Source organism: Protopterus annectens, chromosome 14.part0 (genome assembly GCF_019279795.1).
Source record: "Protopterus annectens isolate FY-2018-M chromosome 14.part0, PAN1.0, whole genome shotgun sequence".
Classification (NCBI taxonomy): domain Eukaryota; kingdom Metazoa; phylum Chordata; order Ceratodontiformes; family Protopteridae; genus Protopterus; species Protopterus annectens.
Genome location: NC_056748.1, coordinates 238,980,337 through 238,999,172, shown reverse-complemented (window position 1 = coordinate 238,999,172; position 18,836 = coordinate 238,980,337). Strand labels below are relative to the sequence as shown.

General features: G+C 35.6%; 1 protein-coding gene across 1 annotated transcript in view; it reads right to left on the bottom strand.

Annotated features, from left to right (window-relative positions):
- Nucleotides 1-4,849: 4,849 nt before the first annotated feature.
- Nucleotides 4,850-18,836, bottom strand: part of LOC122788928 (inactive pancreatic lipase-related protein 1-like) — a 174,699-nt gene continuing 160,712 nt past the window's right edge. The window contains exons 8-11 of the mRNA XM_044055962.1: nucleotides 16,754-16,872; nucleotides 13,485-13,611; nucleotides 11,505-11,616; nucleotides 4,850-5,021 (exon numbers count right to left, since the gene is read on the bottom strand). Of these exons, the coding sequence (XP_043911897.1) occupies nucleotides 4,850-5,021; nucleotides 11,505-11,616; nucleotides 13,485-13,611; nucleotides 16,754-16,872 (530 nt within the window). The remainder of the gene's footprint in view (nucleotides 5,022-11,504; nucleotides 11,617-13,484; nucleotides 13,612-16,753; nucleotides 16,873-18,836) is intronic.

The window sequence follows — 18,836 nt, the reverse complement described above, 5'->3', positions numbered from 1 at the left end:
ATCGACAACAAACTTACCTTTGAAACAACACATCCTCAACACAGTAAAAAAAAAAAAAACATTTCAAACTAGGCAAATTATACCGACAGACTTTACCTTGATAAATAAACTAGGATCAAATTAGCCAACACTCTTATTCCATCCCTCACATACTCCATTTTCACCAACCTTCATGCACCCCTCAGTAAGGAGCTACAACAATGCTACTATAAGATAGCAAAATTCGCAACTAACTTGTCAAACCGCTCACACCACTGCAGCGCCCTCTTGAACCTATCCTGGCTAGTATTTCACTAGATTACTGCTCATAAATTACTCTTCCAACCCAATAGCTGCCCAGCTCTCCAATCCATCCTGCACACATACACCCCTACTAGATTCCTCCACTCATCAGGGAAAACCCTTCTAAACATAGCAAAACCCAACAAGAGAGCAGGACAATGCCTGTATTCATACAACATAGCCAAACTATGGAATACCCTACCCTCCTCCATTACCCAACTAGACTCCCTAAAGTCCTTTAAAGCTGCACTAAAAACTAAAAAAAGTTGTATGTGTGAAATACAATGCAAGCCCCCTTAACCCCATAACTGATTCCAACAAGAATGCTGCCTTTCTAACACCTCTGAGTCACTATCTACTCCACTGACTGATAGTATTTTATTATTATCCATTACTTTGTGCCTATTATCTACGATATACTTACCAGGGTATGATGCCTGTACATTAACTTGATAACATATGTTCTGCATTTATGTCAGTCTATGATATTACTTTGTTGTAACTGTGGTGCCTTTCTCCCCAGATTTTTATTATTTACTGTATAATATTTTGCTTTTGCTGCTTGTGCAGCTTTGGAGCTTTTCTCCCTTGGCCTCCTCAAAAATGGGTTTCTTTTGCCAGTGGACTTTCCCGGTCAACAAATGACAATAATAATAATAATAATAATTGTTTCCTCTACATTTATTAGGGTATAGACCTCAAAAATAGAACAATCAAGACCATCAGGAGTTAGAAAAATTGAAAGAGCAGCTTCATCCTTTGTTCAACAAGAATTTTTCTTAACTAATTAAACAATTCACATCTAAAAATGTACATAGGTGTTTACTAGGCTAACAGCCACTAGGCACTTTTTAAGTCTAACCATGCATCTCAACTCTCTGGCAAGTTCTGGTACCCTTGATAAGTGTAAGACGGGGCTTGAGAGCTGAAACATTTACAGGCAGGAGACTGGGAGCTGAACCATTTACAGGCTGCCTATGTCCAATAGAGACATAGGTGCCAAGCAAGGGATACATTTCCTGTTCCCCATCCAGTTATCTAAGTTACACTTGAACTGGGTTAGGAAGGAACTTTGTTTCACATGGATGGATAGCTTGTTCCAGAGAAAAGGTAGCCTCTGGGATACATACCTTTCTCTCCAGAAGGTTTGATTTATATCACTGGCAAGGTTTAAGTCTTTAGAATGGGTATTTCTGGTGCTTTTGGTTTTATGGATATGCAAGAGGTCCTTCAGAGTGGAGTGTCGGTTTGTCAGTTTTCTGAAGCAGACCCTGTAGGAGATAGAATACAGGGATAGGGCCTTGAGGTGGTCTGTAGTGGACATGTTACTTACATCCTGTATTCTTTTAGTGAGGAACCTTTGTGGACATTCCAATTGTTGGATATTCCTGGTTAGGTGCATACCAAAGGGGGCACTATACTCAATGATAGGTTTGATGAACGTCAAATACAGTGGAACAATGACTTCCTTGGACCTAGATTTCACAATTTTGGTTATAAGTTGCACAATACAGAATGATTTTCTGAGGAAGCTAAGGAGAGTTAACCTTTCCCAGAAGCTGTTGATTAACTTTTATAGATTCATAATAGAGACCATCCTGACTAATTGTATGACAGCTTCATACAACATCTGTATTAAGGCTGCAAAAAAAGCCTTGCAGTGGGTTGTAAAAACAGCATAGGTCATTACTGGTACTGACTTACCATCTCTTGAACATCTGTTTGAGAAAGGCTAAACTATTATTAGGGATAATACTCAACCTGGAAATATTTTGTTTGAGCACCTATCATCAGGTAGGTGCTTTAGATCAATTTGCACATGCACAAATAGATTAAAAACAGCTTCTTTCCAACTGTTATAAATTTTTTGAATTCTATTTATTCTCAGTCTGAGATTATTATTAATTGAATATTTGCAACACATTCTGTTAGTAATGTGCAATATATCAATGTAAATGCAATACATCATATGATATATACTATTCATTAACAAGTATAATAATGATTTAAGCTGTTGTATAATTATTATTCAGTGTTTTGTGTTTTTTATTGCACCTATAAAGCTGTCATAATATAATTATGTTGTGTTATATAATGACAGCAAAGTGTTTGACCTTGAACTTTCAACTTGACCTTTCCTCACTACTGTAGACATGTCATGGTCAAAGGCTAGATTATTGTCTATGTGTGTCACTAAGTCCCTGACTACTAGGTCAGCTGTTAGGGCTGTGTTGTTAATATGACAGACTTCCTGAAGGCTGCTATTCCGCATTTAATGGAATTCAGTTTTAGTCCATGGCTCTGACACCAGCTATTTGTCTGTGTCAGCACTTCCTGAAGAACATTTTTGTCAGTGGGTGATTCAATAACAGCTCTTTATTAGCAATCATCTGCAAATTTAGTTAATCAGAGGCTGTTGACATTGGCCTTGACTTCAGAGAAGTAAAGGCCAAAAAGGAATTGTCCCAGAACCGATCCCTGAGGGACCGTGCTTGTGACTGGCCTCTTTGTAGAGGTGGACTCTCCAATTCTAACTTTCTGGATTCTGTCTATTAGCAAGCCAGCTATCCAAAGGGTGACATAAGGGTCTGGGTCTGTACCTAAGCTTTTAAGTTTGTCAGTAATGCCTGGGAAGGGTATTGTGTCAAATGCCTTATCCAGGTCAAGGTAGGCAGTATGAACTATTCTGCCGCCATTCATTGCTTTGGTGACCTTCTCAAAGAAGTCCACCAGGTTGAGTACGCATGACCTGCCCCTGATGAAACCAAACTGGATTGCGTCCAGTGCCTGGAGGTTTCCTAGGTCATTTATTGATCATTTAAATGATAATTCTTTCTATGGCTTTGCATGTGACTAGTGAGCCTTATGGGTCTGTAGTTTCTAGGGTCTGTAGGTGGCCCACCTTTGTGCAGAGGGATGACTGTTGCTTTTCTCCATTTATGAAAGATGAAGCCTATTTAGAGGCTACATAAAATAGCAATTACAGAAAGCAAGATAGGTCATGTTTCATGCTATTTAAAAAGTATCCTGGAACATCATCTGGTGCCAATGCAGTGTTCTTGGCCTTAGACAGAAGATTAAGGATCCATTACCTAGTGATTGTAGGGAGAGTTATATTTGATGATATTTCCTGAAGGAAGGTTCATTAAGCAAAATAAAATAACCTATTCCATTAGTATATTAGTGTACCTATATAGTTCATATAGACAAAAAATTCTTACACATTTTCAAGGAAAAGAAGAATTTGTGACTGCAATGTTGTATGTGAAGGTAAGCTTTCAATTATTTATGTTATAGTATGGAGCCACGCCAGAATGTACTGAAAGCCAATTACCTGCAAAATTATTCCTTAACAGACATGTCAGAGCCAGACTTGACTTAATGGCTTAGAAACATTATTTTCAGGAATTCCAGTTTGACAAACATGCAAAAGACAGGTCTTTTCTAAGAGTATTCAGTGTACTGTTCACATACAAGTGAGGAAGGTCTTGAAGTGAGCATCTGGAGTAGATGATACAGGTTGACAACACGACACAGACAAGATAATGAACTGAGACCTAGATTTGTCTACGGACTCTAGAAATTCTGAAAAAGAGAGCCCATCTATACATATGTTGGATGGAGGCAATGAAATCATTCCAAGTAGGGAAAGTGAGATACAGTCTTCACAAGAGACTGTTTTATTGATTAGAAAGTCTGAAATTCTTGAGATTTCTGACTCAGTGCTAGGGATGATACATTTACAGAAGACTGAAGACCTTTTCAACATCTTGCCTTAAGATGAATGAATTGATACAGCTAAACCATGCAGTGTACTTACTAAACATTTACTATACCTTTTTTATTGTACTTGAAAATACAATTTATGCTGAGTAAATCATATAATTATGTTTCTGAAATCAAAAAGGGATAATGTGGTAGATTAATGTTTTTGTTAAAGAAATGCATGAGCAAACTCCATTTACAGTATAAATTGTGATTACTCAGAAGTACAGCATCAAAAATAAAACCCACCTCAAAGATAATTAATAATCACCTACAATGTTTTTCCTCTACACAGTGTACGAATGTTATGCAAATCTATTTTTAGTCTATGTCCCTCAGCCTGCTCTGTAATGGCAGTGTATTTCACATTTGTTGGTTCGCTGGTCCATTCTTGTTCTGCTGAAAGGCAAAGCCATTATGCCAGTAGTGCTAAAGAGCATGTTATGTGTATTATTATTAGGCACTGATAACTTAATTCAGGTTATTTATTGATTATAAAATGAGGCCTCCAGCTGCCTGCTACACAGATATGAGCATTCAGCTGGCTAATAAACAAGATACATTCTCTCTCTGGTTAGGAAGGTACATCATTCTCCTGTCTGCAAAGACAGCGATGGAGAATGGACAGCCCAGTCAGCAGCCACTTTGGAAATCCATGGGAATCAGAAACAAGAAGGAACATAGAAGCAGAAAATGAGTAATCTCTTTATAAATGCATAAAACATTTTAAATCTGCAGACAGATTTCATAACAAAAGTAAATAAAACATAAATTGTGAAGTTAATCAATATTACATGGATACTTACATTTTTCCATCACTTCCTCGTTGTACTACAATTTTTTCAGCTCCAAGTCTTGGAAATAGTGGATTTACTATATCATTATTCCACAAAAATTTAACTCTTGTAACTTCTCCAAGATCCAGTTCTATGTCAGCAAAATTGGCATATGATTTTCCGGGTCTAAGACTTGTCCTTGAAAAGAGAAAGTAAAGTTGTAGTTCCACAAACAACTGTAATATTATTGTATATCTGATATATACACAAACATGATGTTACTTGTAGTTCCAGAAACAATTGTAATGTTATTGTATATCTGAAATATACACAAACATGATGTTACCGTCTAATTTTTTTAAGCCCTGCTATTAGCTGTATGCCACAGACAGACAGACAGACACACACACACACACACACACACACACACACACACACACACACACACACACACACACACACACACAAAACACTTATCACTAACAGATGGCATCTACTAATTTCTAGGTTTTCAAACTGCTGGGCGAATGATATCTCCGCTGTTATAGCCAGGTATATGTCAAGTAAGTCATGGTTTATAAATTTACTTGTGAGAAAACAACAGTTTGCACAGCTCTGAGACTCCTGCCTTTAAATGTTTAAAAAATAAAAAAGAAGACAAAGAAGAAAGCAGCCTAAAATGTTACAGGTTTGCAATGTTAGTTGTTAACCAACTAGGATGTGCATGTATTTTAACACATACTTTTAATTTTAAGTTATACATTACAAAAACATACACAGCCAAATGTGCGCACACACACACACACACACACACAAACAAACAAACACACTTGGCTGAATTACTGAACACAAAGTACAGTTTAAGAAATGGAAAACTATACTTTATATAGACAATGAGAAGATAATATAATGCTATAATGTAGTGCTTGTTTATACAGTGGGGCTTTGCCTCCCCCCTACACATACCCAATGCACATCAAATCTATGATCTCCTAAAATGCATTACTTTAGAGAGAGATGGAATACTTAATTTTGCATATAAACCAAGAACTACTTTTGCTCTGAAGTAGTGTGACCCCAAAGTGTGACCTTAGAGTAGGCGTATTTTAGGGTTTATATTGCAACATCAAAATAAAAACGGAATTTGAACGGCTTAAAAATATTAAATGCCATACTTCGAACTCACTTTTATGAGGAAAGGGCAAATTTTCCGATCTTCACTGTGCCGTGATCTCACAAAGAACACATTGATGAACGTCAATTCCAATATTAAAGCCATTTGATCTTCAGCCTCTTTGATTTTGTAATAGGAAGCCATATTTTATATGTAAGAAAATGCTTCTGTGTGATAGGGGGCATGGGGAAACATCTCTCAGCAAATACACTTGAAGTATAGTTAAGTATAGTTACTTTTAGCATATTTATTCCTTCTGATATATTAAGTAGGTGTGGTTGTTCAGTTTTAGGTTATTTACTCACTTTGATTTATTATTTATTGAGTAGGTGGTGTTCATTGTGTTACATTTCAGAAGAGGAAGTTTGTTTCAGTTGTGGTCTATTTATGTTGAGCTGGGTGATTGTCCAACATAGTATAATTGTTAGCACCACTTGTACAGTCTATTTAGTATTTCTGAATCACAATTAAATAATTCCAACAAAGATATACAGGATGTCTCTTTTGTAAGATTTAGTTGTATTTATTACTTATTACAAACAGATCCACTTTGCAAAGATTTGGTGAGCAGCTGTTTGTCATACAATTCTGTTTTACTACATGTTTTTTTACATATATCTATAGTTCATTTAAATGAAATAAAATGCAGAACTGTAGCTGTATGTGCATTGCATGTATGCGCTGCTCTTCTATTAATATAGGTTTAGTAATGTGTTATATTTCTCCGAATTATAATTAGTAATTTTACTGTTTTATTCCTGGTGATCATTGCTTCAACTGTCAACCATAAGATCCACCATTCAATGAAAACTTTTGCTTCAAATGTAATTTCGGCAATCCCAGCTCCTTGAACACAACAGTCCTAGAAGAAATGTTATGTACAGTAGCTGAGGTGTGAAAGCCCAGTATGTGCAAACAATTGTTTGTACCTTTACAAGGTGCTTCTCATTTGCCGATAGGTGTGTAACTGTAGACTTAAGATAATTAAGGAGGGTACCACACGGGGAAGGGGCTGCAGAGGGGTTTACCCCCTGCACTAAAAATGATTTGTAAATGTCTTTACTCACAGTCTCAGTGAGTATATTTTCTGAAGAGTTGATATTAATGAGTTTGCTGTCAGTGAATTAGTTATCATTTGCAGAGGATGCTGTACATACAGTGTGTGTGTGTGTGTGTGTGTGGGGGGGATATTTATTTGAGAAGCTGGCAGAAATCCAAAGTAGGTGTACCTGTAAAAATTATACATATCTTGCCAGAGCTGCACATTGTAACTAAGGGACAGGGAATATATGCCACAAAGGATGAAGGCTAAACTGAGAGGGATCAGTAATCTGAAATTCAGTATATAACTCCAAATATCCTGTCAGTATCCATGAGTATTAGACATTTTTGTCTTTTTGGTGCATAAACTATTAACTGTTATTTCCACCATCTCAATTAAAAGCTGCGTGTTTTAGGCTACGATCACATACATGTCATTCATCATATAAACATTACTACTGGTTATTACGTGATATAGGCAGCTGGACTGTATATAAAGTAGAATGATCGTAAGTTAAGTGTGTGTATCAGTTTAGAATTGGCTTGATTTTTCTTACTGTCTAGTCAGCTCAGCCTTAATTCGACATTATACTAAAGATCTAAATTACACAAGTTTTTTCAAAGAACAAGGCATCTATAACCTTAACAATTGTCAAAGTATAAATAAACAATGAAAAATAACTACTTAATATGCTTACACAGAGTTTTCCTTTATCATGTGTATTAATCGATTAGTTGTAACTGATGAGTACAAGACTCCCTACAAACTCCTGCCATATTTCTTGGAGTATCTCATACAGTACCCATCCTGGTAATGCCTTTTCTCTGTACGAAACAAGCCCTCATCAGGTAAGGTAATAAGAAGAAAGAGATCTGAAGTGGGCTGGCAGGTGCTGCTGCTTTGCACTTTGAGCAACACCCAAGCCAAGAAACAGAATTCAGTGGGCTAGGCTGGATCTTGCATTGACCTGTATGCAGGTGTGAAGACATTCCTTTGCACCATTGCAATGCACACAACACAATCACTTTACTTCTCATCCTTGCTGTCAATCATACATTGCTTTTTAACACCATACTCTAACCCTGTGTCCATTGGGAAACTCAAAACTACACTGTAGTCAGCAATGTGACTGCAGAACTCCATTTGTAAACTAAGGTGTGTAACTAAAAAGCTGTATATATTTTTGTATGTGTGTGTGTGTGTGTGTGTGTGTGTGTGTGTGTGTGTGTGTGTGTGTGTGTGTGTGTGTGTTGCATTGGTAGGGCAGTGCAGAAAAGATTTAGGACAGTGATCAAGGGGATAGAAAAAGGTGACCTATGTGGGCAGATCCTTGGTTCCACTTCTGTGTAGTCTGGAATGAATGAATGAGAAATTAGTGGAATCTGTTCACCTATGCATGATAAACCTTTTCTGTGACAAAGACAGTAGCAGGTAATAAAAATGATTCCAAGAATAAGTTGTGAGGGGGAAAATCTACCAGTGCTTAAAAATGGTCTGGGATAAACAGGAAAGCAGTAAGGAGAATTAGAGCTCTATAGAGCACTAACTGATGAGTTCAAGGGACTACAATCTAATTTGACAGAGAGATACCAAAATTCAGAAAACAATTTTTTTTAACCATGTGCAAAACCACTAACCACCACTTGAAAGGTTTAGGCCTACATAACTTGACTGGTTAATGATAATAAACCACACCACCACATATGTCATTTTACTTTGAAATAAATATTCAAAAGCCCCGGTAAACTTTTCATAGTTTTATTTTAGCCATACCGTGGTCTTTCTCACTTTACTCTGCCTTATAGTTCCCATGAGCACAGAAAACTAAGTGCAGTAATACACTGCATAGTGAGTAGTAGTGGACAGACCAGGCCTTCCACCTATGGTACCAAACCTCATCATGCCACTAGACAGTGCTGTATTTCCCAGTGCCCCCACACCCTCTCAGGAATTATTGTATTCATAATGAGATATGCCTTTATTGTGGCTGAATGGCCACAGGTTAATTTACTTATAAATTTTGATCCACAGCCTTTTTTCAGTTTTGTTTTCATCAATATGTTTTAAGAAATATATGCTCAGAAATTTGTTTGAAAACAATTGTCCAGTTCAAAATGAGTGCATGCTTTTATATTCAAATTCGGAGAATCAGACTACATTACTAGAAAATTCTTCTAGCAATTAAAATTTTCTAAACAAACCATATCAACAAAGTCCCATAATAGTTGAAATATTAATAGTTAAAAATAATAATATGCAAATATACAGAATTTAAATGCATCTCTAGTCAGTGCTGCAGACAAACTTACTTTAAGTAAGCTGTAATTCATTCACAGCAAGGAAAATGTAGAACTATACAAAAAATTAATCATAGCAGTAGCAAATTATATCTTTATTGTTAAACACACCTTTCTAGGTGTGTTTCAGCAGTGAATGGATTAAGAACTTCTGGAAGTATTCCCACGAGTACACAGCTTAACTATGGATGAAGTATAATTTTTGTATGTGCTGTTTTTAGACTAATGACATTAATTGGGAAAGCATCTTTGTATATATTGTAATTATGTATGTTGTATGACCTACATGTTTCTACTTTATCCACAATGTATAACATGCAAATATGGTCATTTTGTAAATATGGAATGGTTATGGTTTTTGCAAATGTAAAACAAAAATAAAAATTATTGAAAAAAAAGAACTATGATGCACTTTAATCTTCTCCTTCCTCATTTATTTGGGCATTTTTTTATTAACAAGCTTTGTAAAAATTTTATTAAACCATGACCAAAATAAAATTAGCATATCCCTCCGTGACATCATCATAGACTTACATAAGACTAACCATACCTCTCAGCTGTATAGATTTTTTCAGAAAGTCCAGATGTTTGCATCATATTTTTGGTCCATTTTTCATTAAATTTTAGTTTTCTGGCAAATTATTGGTGAATAATTAAAACTGAAGTCAGAAAATAATGACAAACATATGAGTTTCAGACTTTATACCCTTCAGAAAATTCATGCTAATGCAAAATGTGTCATTCTATCAATTTTCTAAGTTTGCAAGAGCAACATTTTAAAATTGCCCATATTTTTGGGGTATTGTCCCCTAATTATTAATGGCTTTGTCCAGACTTCTTGCTTTGAGAGGTATAGACTATATCCATAGACTTTAATGGATGCATCAATGCACATGCATGTTTCTGTATCCATTAAAGTCTATGGGCACACTTCTTGATTTCCCTGTGCTGATCTTACCAAGGCTAAAGTTCACATTTTGTCCTCAGTGTCAGGCCTCTAGGTTTAGTGGTACTTTTTAAAGTCCTTTTCTTTCCTAAGACCTATGGTGACAAACATTAATCAATAGGGAAGAAATGCAGTTCAGCACTTACTGTAACACACATCATAGTGGAAAGGTAAAAAAAAATAACATGACCTGTATGCTTTAAACTGTAGCTTTCACACAGGTAATAACTAGCACTTGCCAAAACACTCCAGTCTTATAGTAATTCAACTACTACAATCAACAAAATCAAAGTATGACACCTGTATAACAGAAAACAATTCAACTATTTTATAGCTTTGGTGGAAGGCCTATTTAATGTCATACTTATAAAATATAATAACAACTATCAACTACAAAATAAAATATAGACCAATTTTCTAAGAGAAATAATACCTTCCAGGGTTGGTGGTATTAGCCAAACTGATTTGCTTGGAAGCTATGGGATTTCTGCCTTTGGTGTTGGATTTTGGAATAACTCTAAGAGGTCTAGAATTAGCCAACACCTTCTTAGGTGTTATTATTTCTTGACTTATACGGTGTAGTTATTTAGAAATGCAAGACAGTTTTCCAAGAATAGCATTGTAGAACAGCAACTGACACCTCAGGAGGGAGGTCAGTGCATGATCTACCTATGTTTACCACTTAGGATTAACCTTGATGGGAAACATGCAATACCCAATGACTATCATGATTAGTCACATCAGAATATCAGACAGCTTTAAGGAGACACGCATTCTGAGACACTTCAAGATTTGCATGTGTCAGATACAGCAGATGAAGTAAAACTAACTTTTTTTATGCTGGAAGTGCTTCCTATATATTTTAGGTTAAAATAATAATAAATAATTAAGTAATAAATCATTACTAATAAAGTTATTATTATTAATAAAGGTTTGCTATATATTCTAGGGTAAATAAGATACATGTCCATGAATGATCAGTTTTCTCCATCACTCCATGTTGTTTAGATACCAACAAAATATCTGCACTTTTATTAATTTCATTAAAGCTTGTTCAAAGAAAAAAATCATAACATGTAGAAGCAGAAGTTGGTAATTGTAAACCTATCTGTATACTATAAATCATTGTATTCAACAAGCATGTGTAGAAGTACATAAACAGTGAAAATAAATACTATGCAAAAGAGGAAAAGAATAAACAAATAAAATATATACGAATTACTTGACAATACGATATTGCCTGGAGTTTCCATTAGTTCCATAGAAAGCCACATTTATGAAGCCAGGAGTTTCACGATCACCAACTATATACACAGTTGCCTTAAACCTCCATCCTAGAGGTTAGAAAAATAAGTTAGCTTCAAAAGGTTTATTAAGAATAATTAACCTAAATAATTGAATAAGTAAAAATTACACAAAATAATTTTGTAGTATATATCTTTGTATAAATATTTCTTATGAGATTTAAGAATCTTGCCATTACTTATCCAAGTGCAGATGTACTTAAGTTGATGTACAAAATAGAGCAGCCTCTCTAAACTTTATTAATAATTTGTTCTTGAAGAGAATCCATTAACCTTCTTGTTTATGTATGCACAGTAAATTCTCCTTTGTGGTATTTATTTACTCAGTTATTATTTGCTAACCAGATAAAAAGTCAGTTTAAAACCATCTAGATGTTACATTCTTGAAACGTGCTACACAAGTTGAACCAGTCATATTTAATGTTTGAGAAAGCTGCGACATGTTCTTTCTAAAAATGGAGACATGCAGACCTTCAAAGAAGAATGCCAATTGCTCCATTTACTTTCATTTTCCTTACTCTACTTTAGAAATTCAGCTGCACCAGAATAATTACTTTGAAAAATGAATGTGAAGTAATTTCTAAGCATACAGTGAAAACTGTTGTACTGGGCCAAAATAGCCAAACAATGCAGTTATTGTCAACAAACATTGATCAAGAAGCAAATGGAAATACTGTAGCACACAGTTTCATCTTAGCATTGTGGTCATTAGTAACTGATTACTTTTCTGGTATCCCTTTATCACTTTCACTAATGCAAATTTTAAGATACTTCAAAAAGCACTTTTCATAAATGTTTGGAATTATTTACTTGGACTGGTCACTAATATCTAGTCTACGAATATTTTAAATATGCATCTATACACACACACACATATCTATATCTATCTCTCTCTGTATATAAAACTATATATTTATCTATATCTATGTATCTGTATATCCATCTCTCTCTCTATATATAGACACACACACACACACGTGTAACAGGTCACTAATCTAATAGGCGCTGCATTACATTTCCTAAATAAAAATATAATCATAGTGTGGCAGCAGTTCTGGTGATATGTGATGTGTGTGTGTGTGTGTGTGTGTGTGTGTGTGTGTGTGTGTGTGTGTGTGTGTGTGTGTGTGTGTGTGTGTGTGTGTGTGTGTTGTAGAGAGGGAGGCAGTATGCACATCTCAGTAACCAGGTATGTTATCCATAAATCAGATTAACTAAGACCGTGTGTGTGTGTGTGTGTGTGTGTGTGTGTGTGTGTGTGTGTGTGTGCGCACACGCGCCCTGGTCCCCCTTTGACCATCAAGTTTCTCCTCCTGCTGACCATCTTGTGTATTTGTTTCACTTGAAGTGAGGGTTAAGGCCATCAGGAGTAGTACCATTATCTGTCTAGGGGATTATTGTTTCTCCTTTAGGCATGGCAGCCCTTCTGCATTCCCAAAGTGCCCAAGAGGTTGGCATACAATGGGCTGTCATAATGTAAGTACATGCCTGCATGTACATGTAATCAAGTAGCTTTTCCCCCATCCTTGTAGGCAGCACCTCTAAATGATGTCCAGTGTGTCCAACAGACATCCTACAGCAGACATTGCTCCCAGGCATAGGTTCCATGTCCTGGAAGAGGAGCAAGTCAGCTTGGTCACTTTATACCATCTCCAATAGGTACTTGAGCTGCCAGCTGAATTCAGTTCACCAGGGTTGTAGTCAGTTATTATCTCTGTTCACTAAAGTACCTGGCAGCTAAGGCCAGTTAAGCTATTTTCTCATTTAGGAATGGAAAATATTGAAGTCATACATAAAGAATTGTAACAAGGATTTTATTTTACAGATTATAAGCAGTATATTACCTTAACTCTTGAAACAATTTTTCTTGAAAAGGATAAAGGTTAAGTATTACTTACTTGCAAATGGTCTTGCATCAGCAGTATTTAAGTGAAATTTAGTATTTACAGTGCCAGATGGTACCTTGTAACTATCCGCAAAATGACCCATCTTGGGGCAAGAACTTGAGCATGGAAAGCCAGTACCCTAAAAATGAAAATCAACCAGTAAAAACAAAATATTAGACATCACTGGTAATAGTAAAGTATATTTATTATGACTATCTATGAGTATCAGATTTATTTAACAAGTTATAAAAAATGATTTACAAAGCTATAAATGTATATATGTAATATGTAAATCCTTGAACGCTCAATGATTTTTGCCTGTGTAAATTCAAATAATTAAGGCTGATGTATGTGCTTCTTTTTTATCCATGTCGATACTAAAATTATGGACATAATCTTCATTTATAGACCTGATTCAGTAAAGGGCTACTTCATCAGTCAACATGGAACATTTTTTTTTTTTCAAAGGGTAGTCATACAGGGACTGTATCGGATAGCTGAAGTTTCAAAAGAGTGAATGCTCTTATGTCAACTGCAAAATAATGAAACCACAGAATGCAGAATGGCTGAAACAGGGATATTTTTTCCAGGGGAAAAAAAAATCACTGGGCCATTGTCGGGACTTTGCTGTTTCCTCCACTGTGGTGTGATCTCAGAGTTAGTATATTTAAGTAGGGGGGTGGGGGACAAAGCCCCCCACTTAATTTTGTATGCGTATTTGTTGTTTGGAGCAGCAATTTTTTTCCCTGGGGAAAAAAATCACTGTTCTGGATGTTCGACATTCTGTGGTTTCACTATTTTGCAGTCAATTTAAGGGCATTCACTCTTTTGAAACTTCAACTATGTAATATAGACTTGTTATACAAAGGGTCATTTACAACTGTCTCATCCCATAAGAGTAGTCAAACAAACAACAGTGATGGACATGATTTTATTTATGTATGTAATTATTTATTTATTTGTGTTTGATTGTTTGTTGCACTTATAAGCCACTGACTCTTTGCCAGAGATGATTCAGATTAACAAGTGTTCCAGTTTACTAACCATATAGTGTCCTGTGCAGCCTGTAGCCAGCGAGTTAGTTTCTTGTGTTTAATGGTAACAGTTGGCTTCCTTACAGCTCAGTGAGTAGAAGGTGATGATGCTCCTTGAGATCAGATACAGTGCTATGATGCTGCCTTTCATAGGAAATTAATGAAGGAACACATTCTCTATATGCTTGACAGCAGTGATTATGATATGTGTTGTCCTTTCTCTTTTCTTCATGTTTATGTGACTGTAGTGTTTGCATATATACGTTTAGAGGCATGGAGAGCTTCCTCCCCATGTCAGAGGAAAATATTACAATTTTTCATTGTGTTTACTTAGCAATTGAGCTCAACAAGTTGAGACCTTGTCGAGCTGTCTTGTAAGTGAAGTGTATGTATTTGTTTAAATCCACACTATATCTGGTACATGAGTAACCGTACAATGCAATAAGGCATTCTGTATATAAGGCCACATAATGTGCATTTAATAGGGACATGCTACTTTACAGAACATTAAACATAAGTGAGCAGGAATATCGTGACAAGCTGTATAATGTGCATTTAATAGGGACATGCTACTTTACAGAACATTAAACATAAGTGAGCAGGAATATCGTGACAAGCTGTATAATGTGCATTTAATAGGGACATGCTACTTTACAGAACATTAAACATAAGTGAGCAGGAATATTGTGACAAGCTGTATAATGTGCATTTAATAGGGACATGCTACTTTACAGAACGTTAAACATAAGTGAGAAGGAATATCGTGACAAGATGTATAATGTGCATTCATTAGGGACATGCTACTTTACAGAATGTTAAACATAAGTGAGAAGGAATATCGTGACAAGCTCTTTAAAGTGCAGCCTACAGACATGGCATGATAAGGCAGTACTACACCCCAGCACATAAAGATTCAGGGCAGATGAACTCAGGTAATAATGATGTGGTTGTGATGTAGCCAAGCAGAACTAGTGCAAGAAAACTGATTTTCAGAGTTCATATATTCCTTCAGTTTAGACCTCAGTTTGCATGAGAAGAATGAGAACAAAATTTGTGACACACTGTTCATTTTTAATCTTATAACCTCCAGTAAGAAATTATTACGAAGAGTGCAAAACTTTGTTGAGCATGTCTTTTGAGTAGTTTAGAAGTTGTCTACAGGACTGACTGTAGACAGGGCCATTGTTTTTCCATACCATTTAAGCACAAACCTTAATTACACACACAGCTGGTTAACTCACTAATAACCACAATGGAAATAATATGTGTGCCTTGCAATCTGCATTCCATAACCTACCAACCAAATATGGATCTGCAATACTGACTACAAAAGTAACAAAATTCACTTTTCTGATTGGCATGTGAAACACAAAAGCAACATGACCATACTCATGTAATTCAAAATACTGCATTTGCATGCACCCCCACATGCCCCCAACATGGAAACGTCACCCTCACACCCCCTTTCTTACACAATTACAAAGCTACACAGACTTAACTTATCCTACATGTTGTGCTGTAGTCAACCAAAGAAGGACAATCAACTACTTCAAAAGCCAGCTAATCATAATGCAGTCAAAAAAGGTATACACATACACACACACACACACACACACACACACACACACACACACACACACACACACACACACACACACACACACACACACACACACACACACACACACACACTATCTCCACTGTCAGATTCTCTAATCACATAGTTGAACAACTGAAGTGCTATCTATATATATATATAAATATACATATATATGGTTCTACTGGCAGAACATCGACAATGCAGAAGACGAGGATGCCGACATGGGTTATGTGTGTGTCAGGTAGAACCATATATATATATATATATATATATATATAAATATACATATTTTTTTTTTATTTTTTGTTTGGGTAAGTATACATATATACATATCTATGTTTGTTTAGGTAAGTAATTTAAACACTTTTCAGCTGTGACATGCTATAGTAAAAGCACATAACAAAAAATTAACAATATTCTACCAAAATAAATATAAGCCTTTACAGAACCTATCACTGAAATTCATGCTTGAAGTACTGCTGAAAAGACTATTTAGAGGCATTTGCCATAAGACCATTACTTCATTCCGTGCTCAGTTATCTTGCAAGATGCTGTTTGTATCTTTTCTATTGGCATAATCTGTAGCTAAAAGCATATAATATACATATCACAATATTCATACATCTGATTTATGTAAGTATACTTACACTTTCAAATGCATCGTACGAAGAACTTGGATAACTAACAAAGCCACCTGGATTGGTGATTGAATCAGAGTAGAACTTGTATGATCGTAAATGATTACAAGCAACAAAGTCACGTGTTCCTAGAAAAAAGTTCATAAATACATATGTAAATTCATAAAATCAGATGGTTTAAGTCATTACAATATTTCACTCATTTACAATAAATTTTAAAATGTATTTTAAAGTGAAATAAAAGTAATGAATTAGTATGTGTTACAAAGATGCCTTAGAGATTATTCCCATGTACAAACCTTTTTGTGCTGACCATAATACATACTGAAATGTAGATTAGAGTAAATATAGAGGATTATGGCTGGGTCTGTGATCATAACCATATTATTAGTTGTTTTTGAGATGGATGCCAAGAAATTTATCTTGAGAGCGAAGCCCTATATGTGAATCTTCACATGCATGTTGAGGTCACAAAATAATAGTTATAATATGCAATTCAGTCATAATTCTTTATAGTACATGGAGCATTATCTGCTCCATGTACTTCCAGTAACAAAAAATGTAGGAGAAAAGTGTTACAAGAGCTTTGAAAGCCAATAAAGCACTTAATGAGAGTTGTCAAACAGACAGCAGCATACCTCTCAAACTCTTTGATGAGAATTCTGGACAAATCCAAAAATAATGGCGGAACAAAGGATCAAAATCAGGGACAGTTTTTAAATATTGCTTTAAATAACTTAAAACTTTAATAGAACAACATATTCTGCATCAACTTGCATTTTTTGAATAATAATAATAATAATAAGTATGAACTTGTAATGTCTGTATTATTGACTGGCTGGAATCTTCAGTGATTTTCCAGAAAATCAAATTTTAATAAGGCACAAGGTAAAACAATATGAGGCAAAATCAGGGACATTTTGAAAAATCATGTGCAGTTGAAAGTTACAGCAGGCAGAAATAAAGTGCTCCTCTGGTAGAAGGTAAAAAGGCTTTTAAGGGCTGTTAGACACGTCATTCTGTCACACTTTCTATTTGATGTGCATCAGGAAAAAAGTTCTAACAGCTTTTAAAAGCTGTTGTATCTTCTGCTACTATTCTTTGCAGGCTAGAACTGTCCACTGTTCATCCTTAGAGTAAGAACCAAAGTTAACAGCACTTAGGGTGCCCTTAAGAAACGCCCCTATGCACTGTTAAGAATGAGTCTTGTAATAGGGAAGTACTTAAAATACTTATCTTTTCCTTGTTTTGCAGATTAACTGTACCACTCCATGCAGTACATGTTTTTAAACAGCCTCTTTTAGTGTTGTTGTAGATAAACCAAGCAGATTTACTTTATACATTTCAGTGAAACATCTACCATTGTACATTTTATGCATTTCCACCATACCTCTCAAACATACCAAATTCCTCGGAATTTACCGGTTTTGAGGGTAAAATAATGGGGTGCCATGAATTTCCATGTGGCCCCTTTCATTTCTGCTTTCTTTTTTTATTTTATTAAAATACAGGGGACGTCATCACGCCATCACCAGCTTTGTGGGGCATTCCCTGACAGCCTGTCAGACTCTCGGGCTCCGCTTCCACAGTATTTCAACTTAAAAAAAATGAATGGAAGTTTAAATAATTGAAATTTCCACAATAAACGATATAAGAAATAGTAAGAGCCCATTTATTTTTCACATCAGTGGCTATAATGGGGAACAAAGAATTTAAGATAATGTCTATGCTTTGTTCTGTCACTAACATTGTATGTGCTTAGACCTATGCACATTTTGGAGGGCGGAACTGTGTCTCTGTAGCAGGGGGACCTCTCTTCTAGTTCTCTGTGCTGTTCTACCATAATAAATATTTTTGTAGTGTACATCTCTATTATGTATCTGCATTTTTGCTTTTGCTGCTTTAAACTTTTTTTCTGCTGCTCTGTACTTTTAAACATAAACTATCCATGCTGGCTCATTGCTTCCTTACTCTGAAAAGAGGCGCCCCTTACCTAGCAGCTCGTACTTGGTGCCATACGTCTCAACCTTTTCTTTTCTGAAGTGGTTGGCAAGTGGGTAAATTATGTGGGCTTGGAAGTGTAAAACACTAT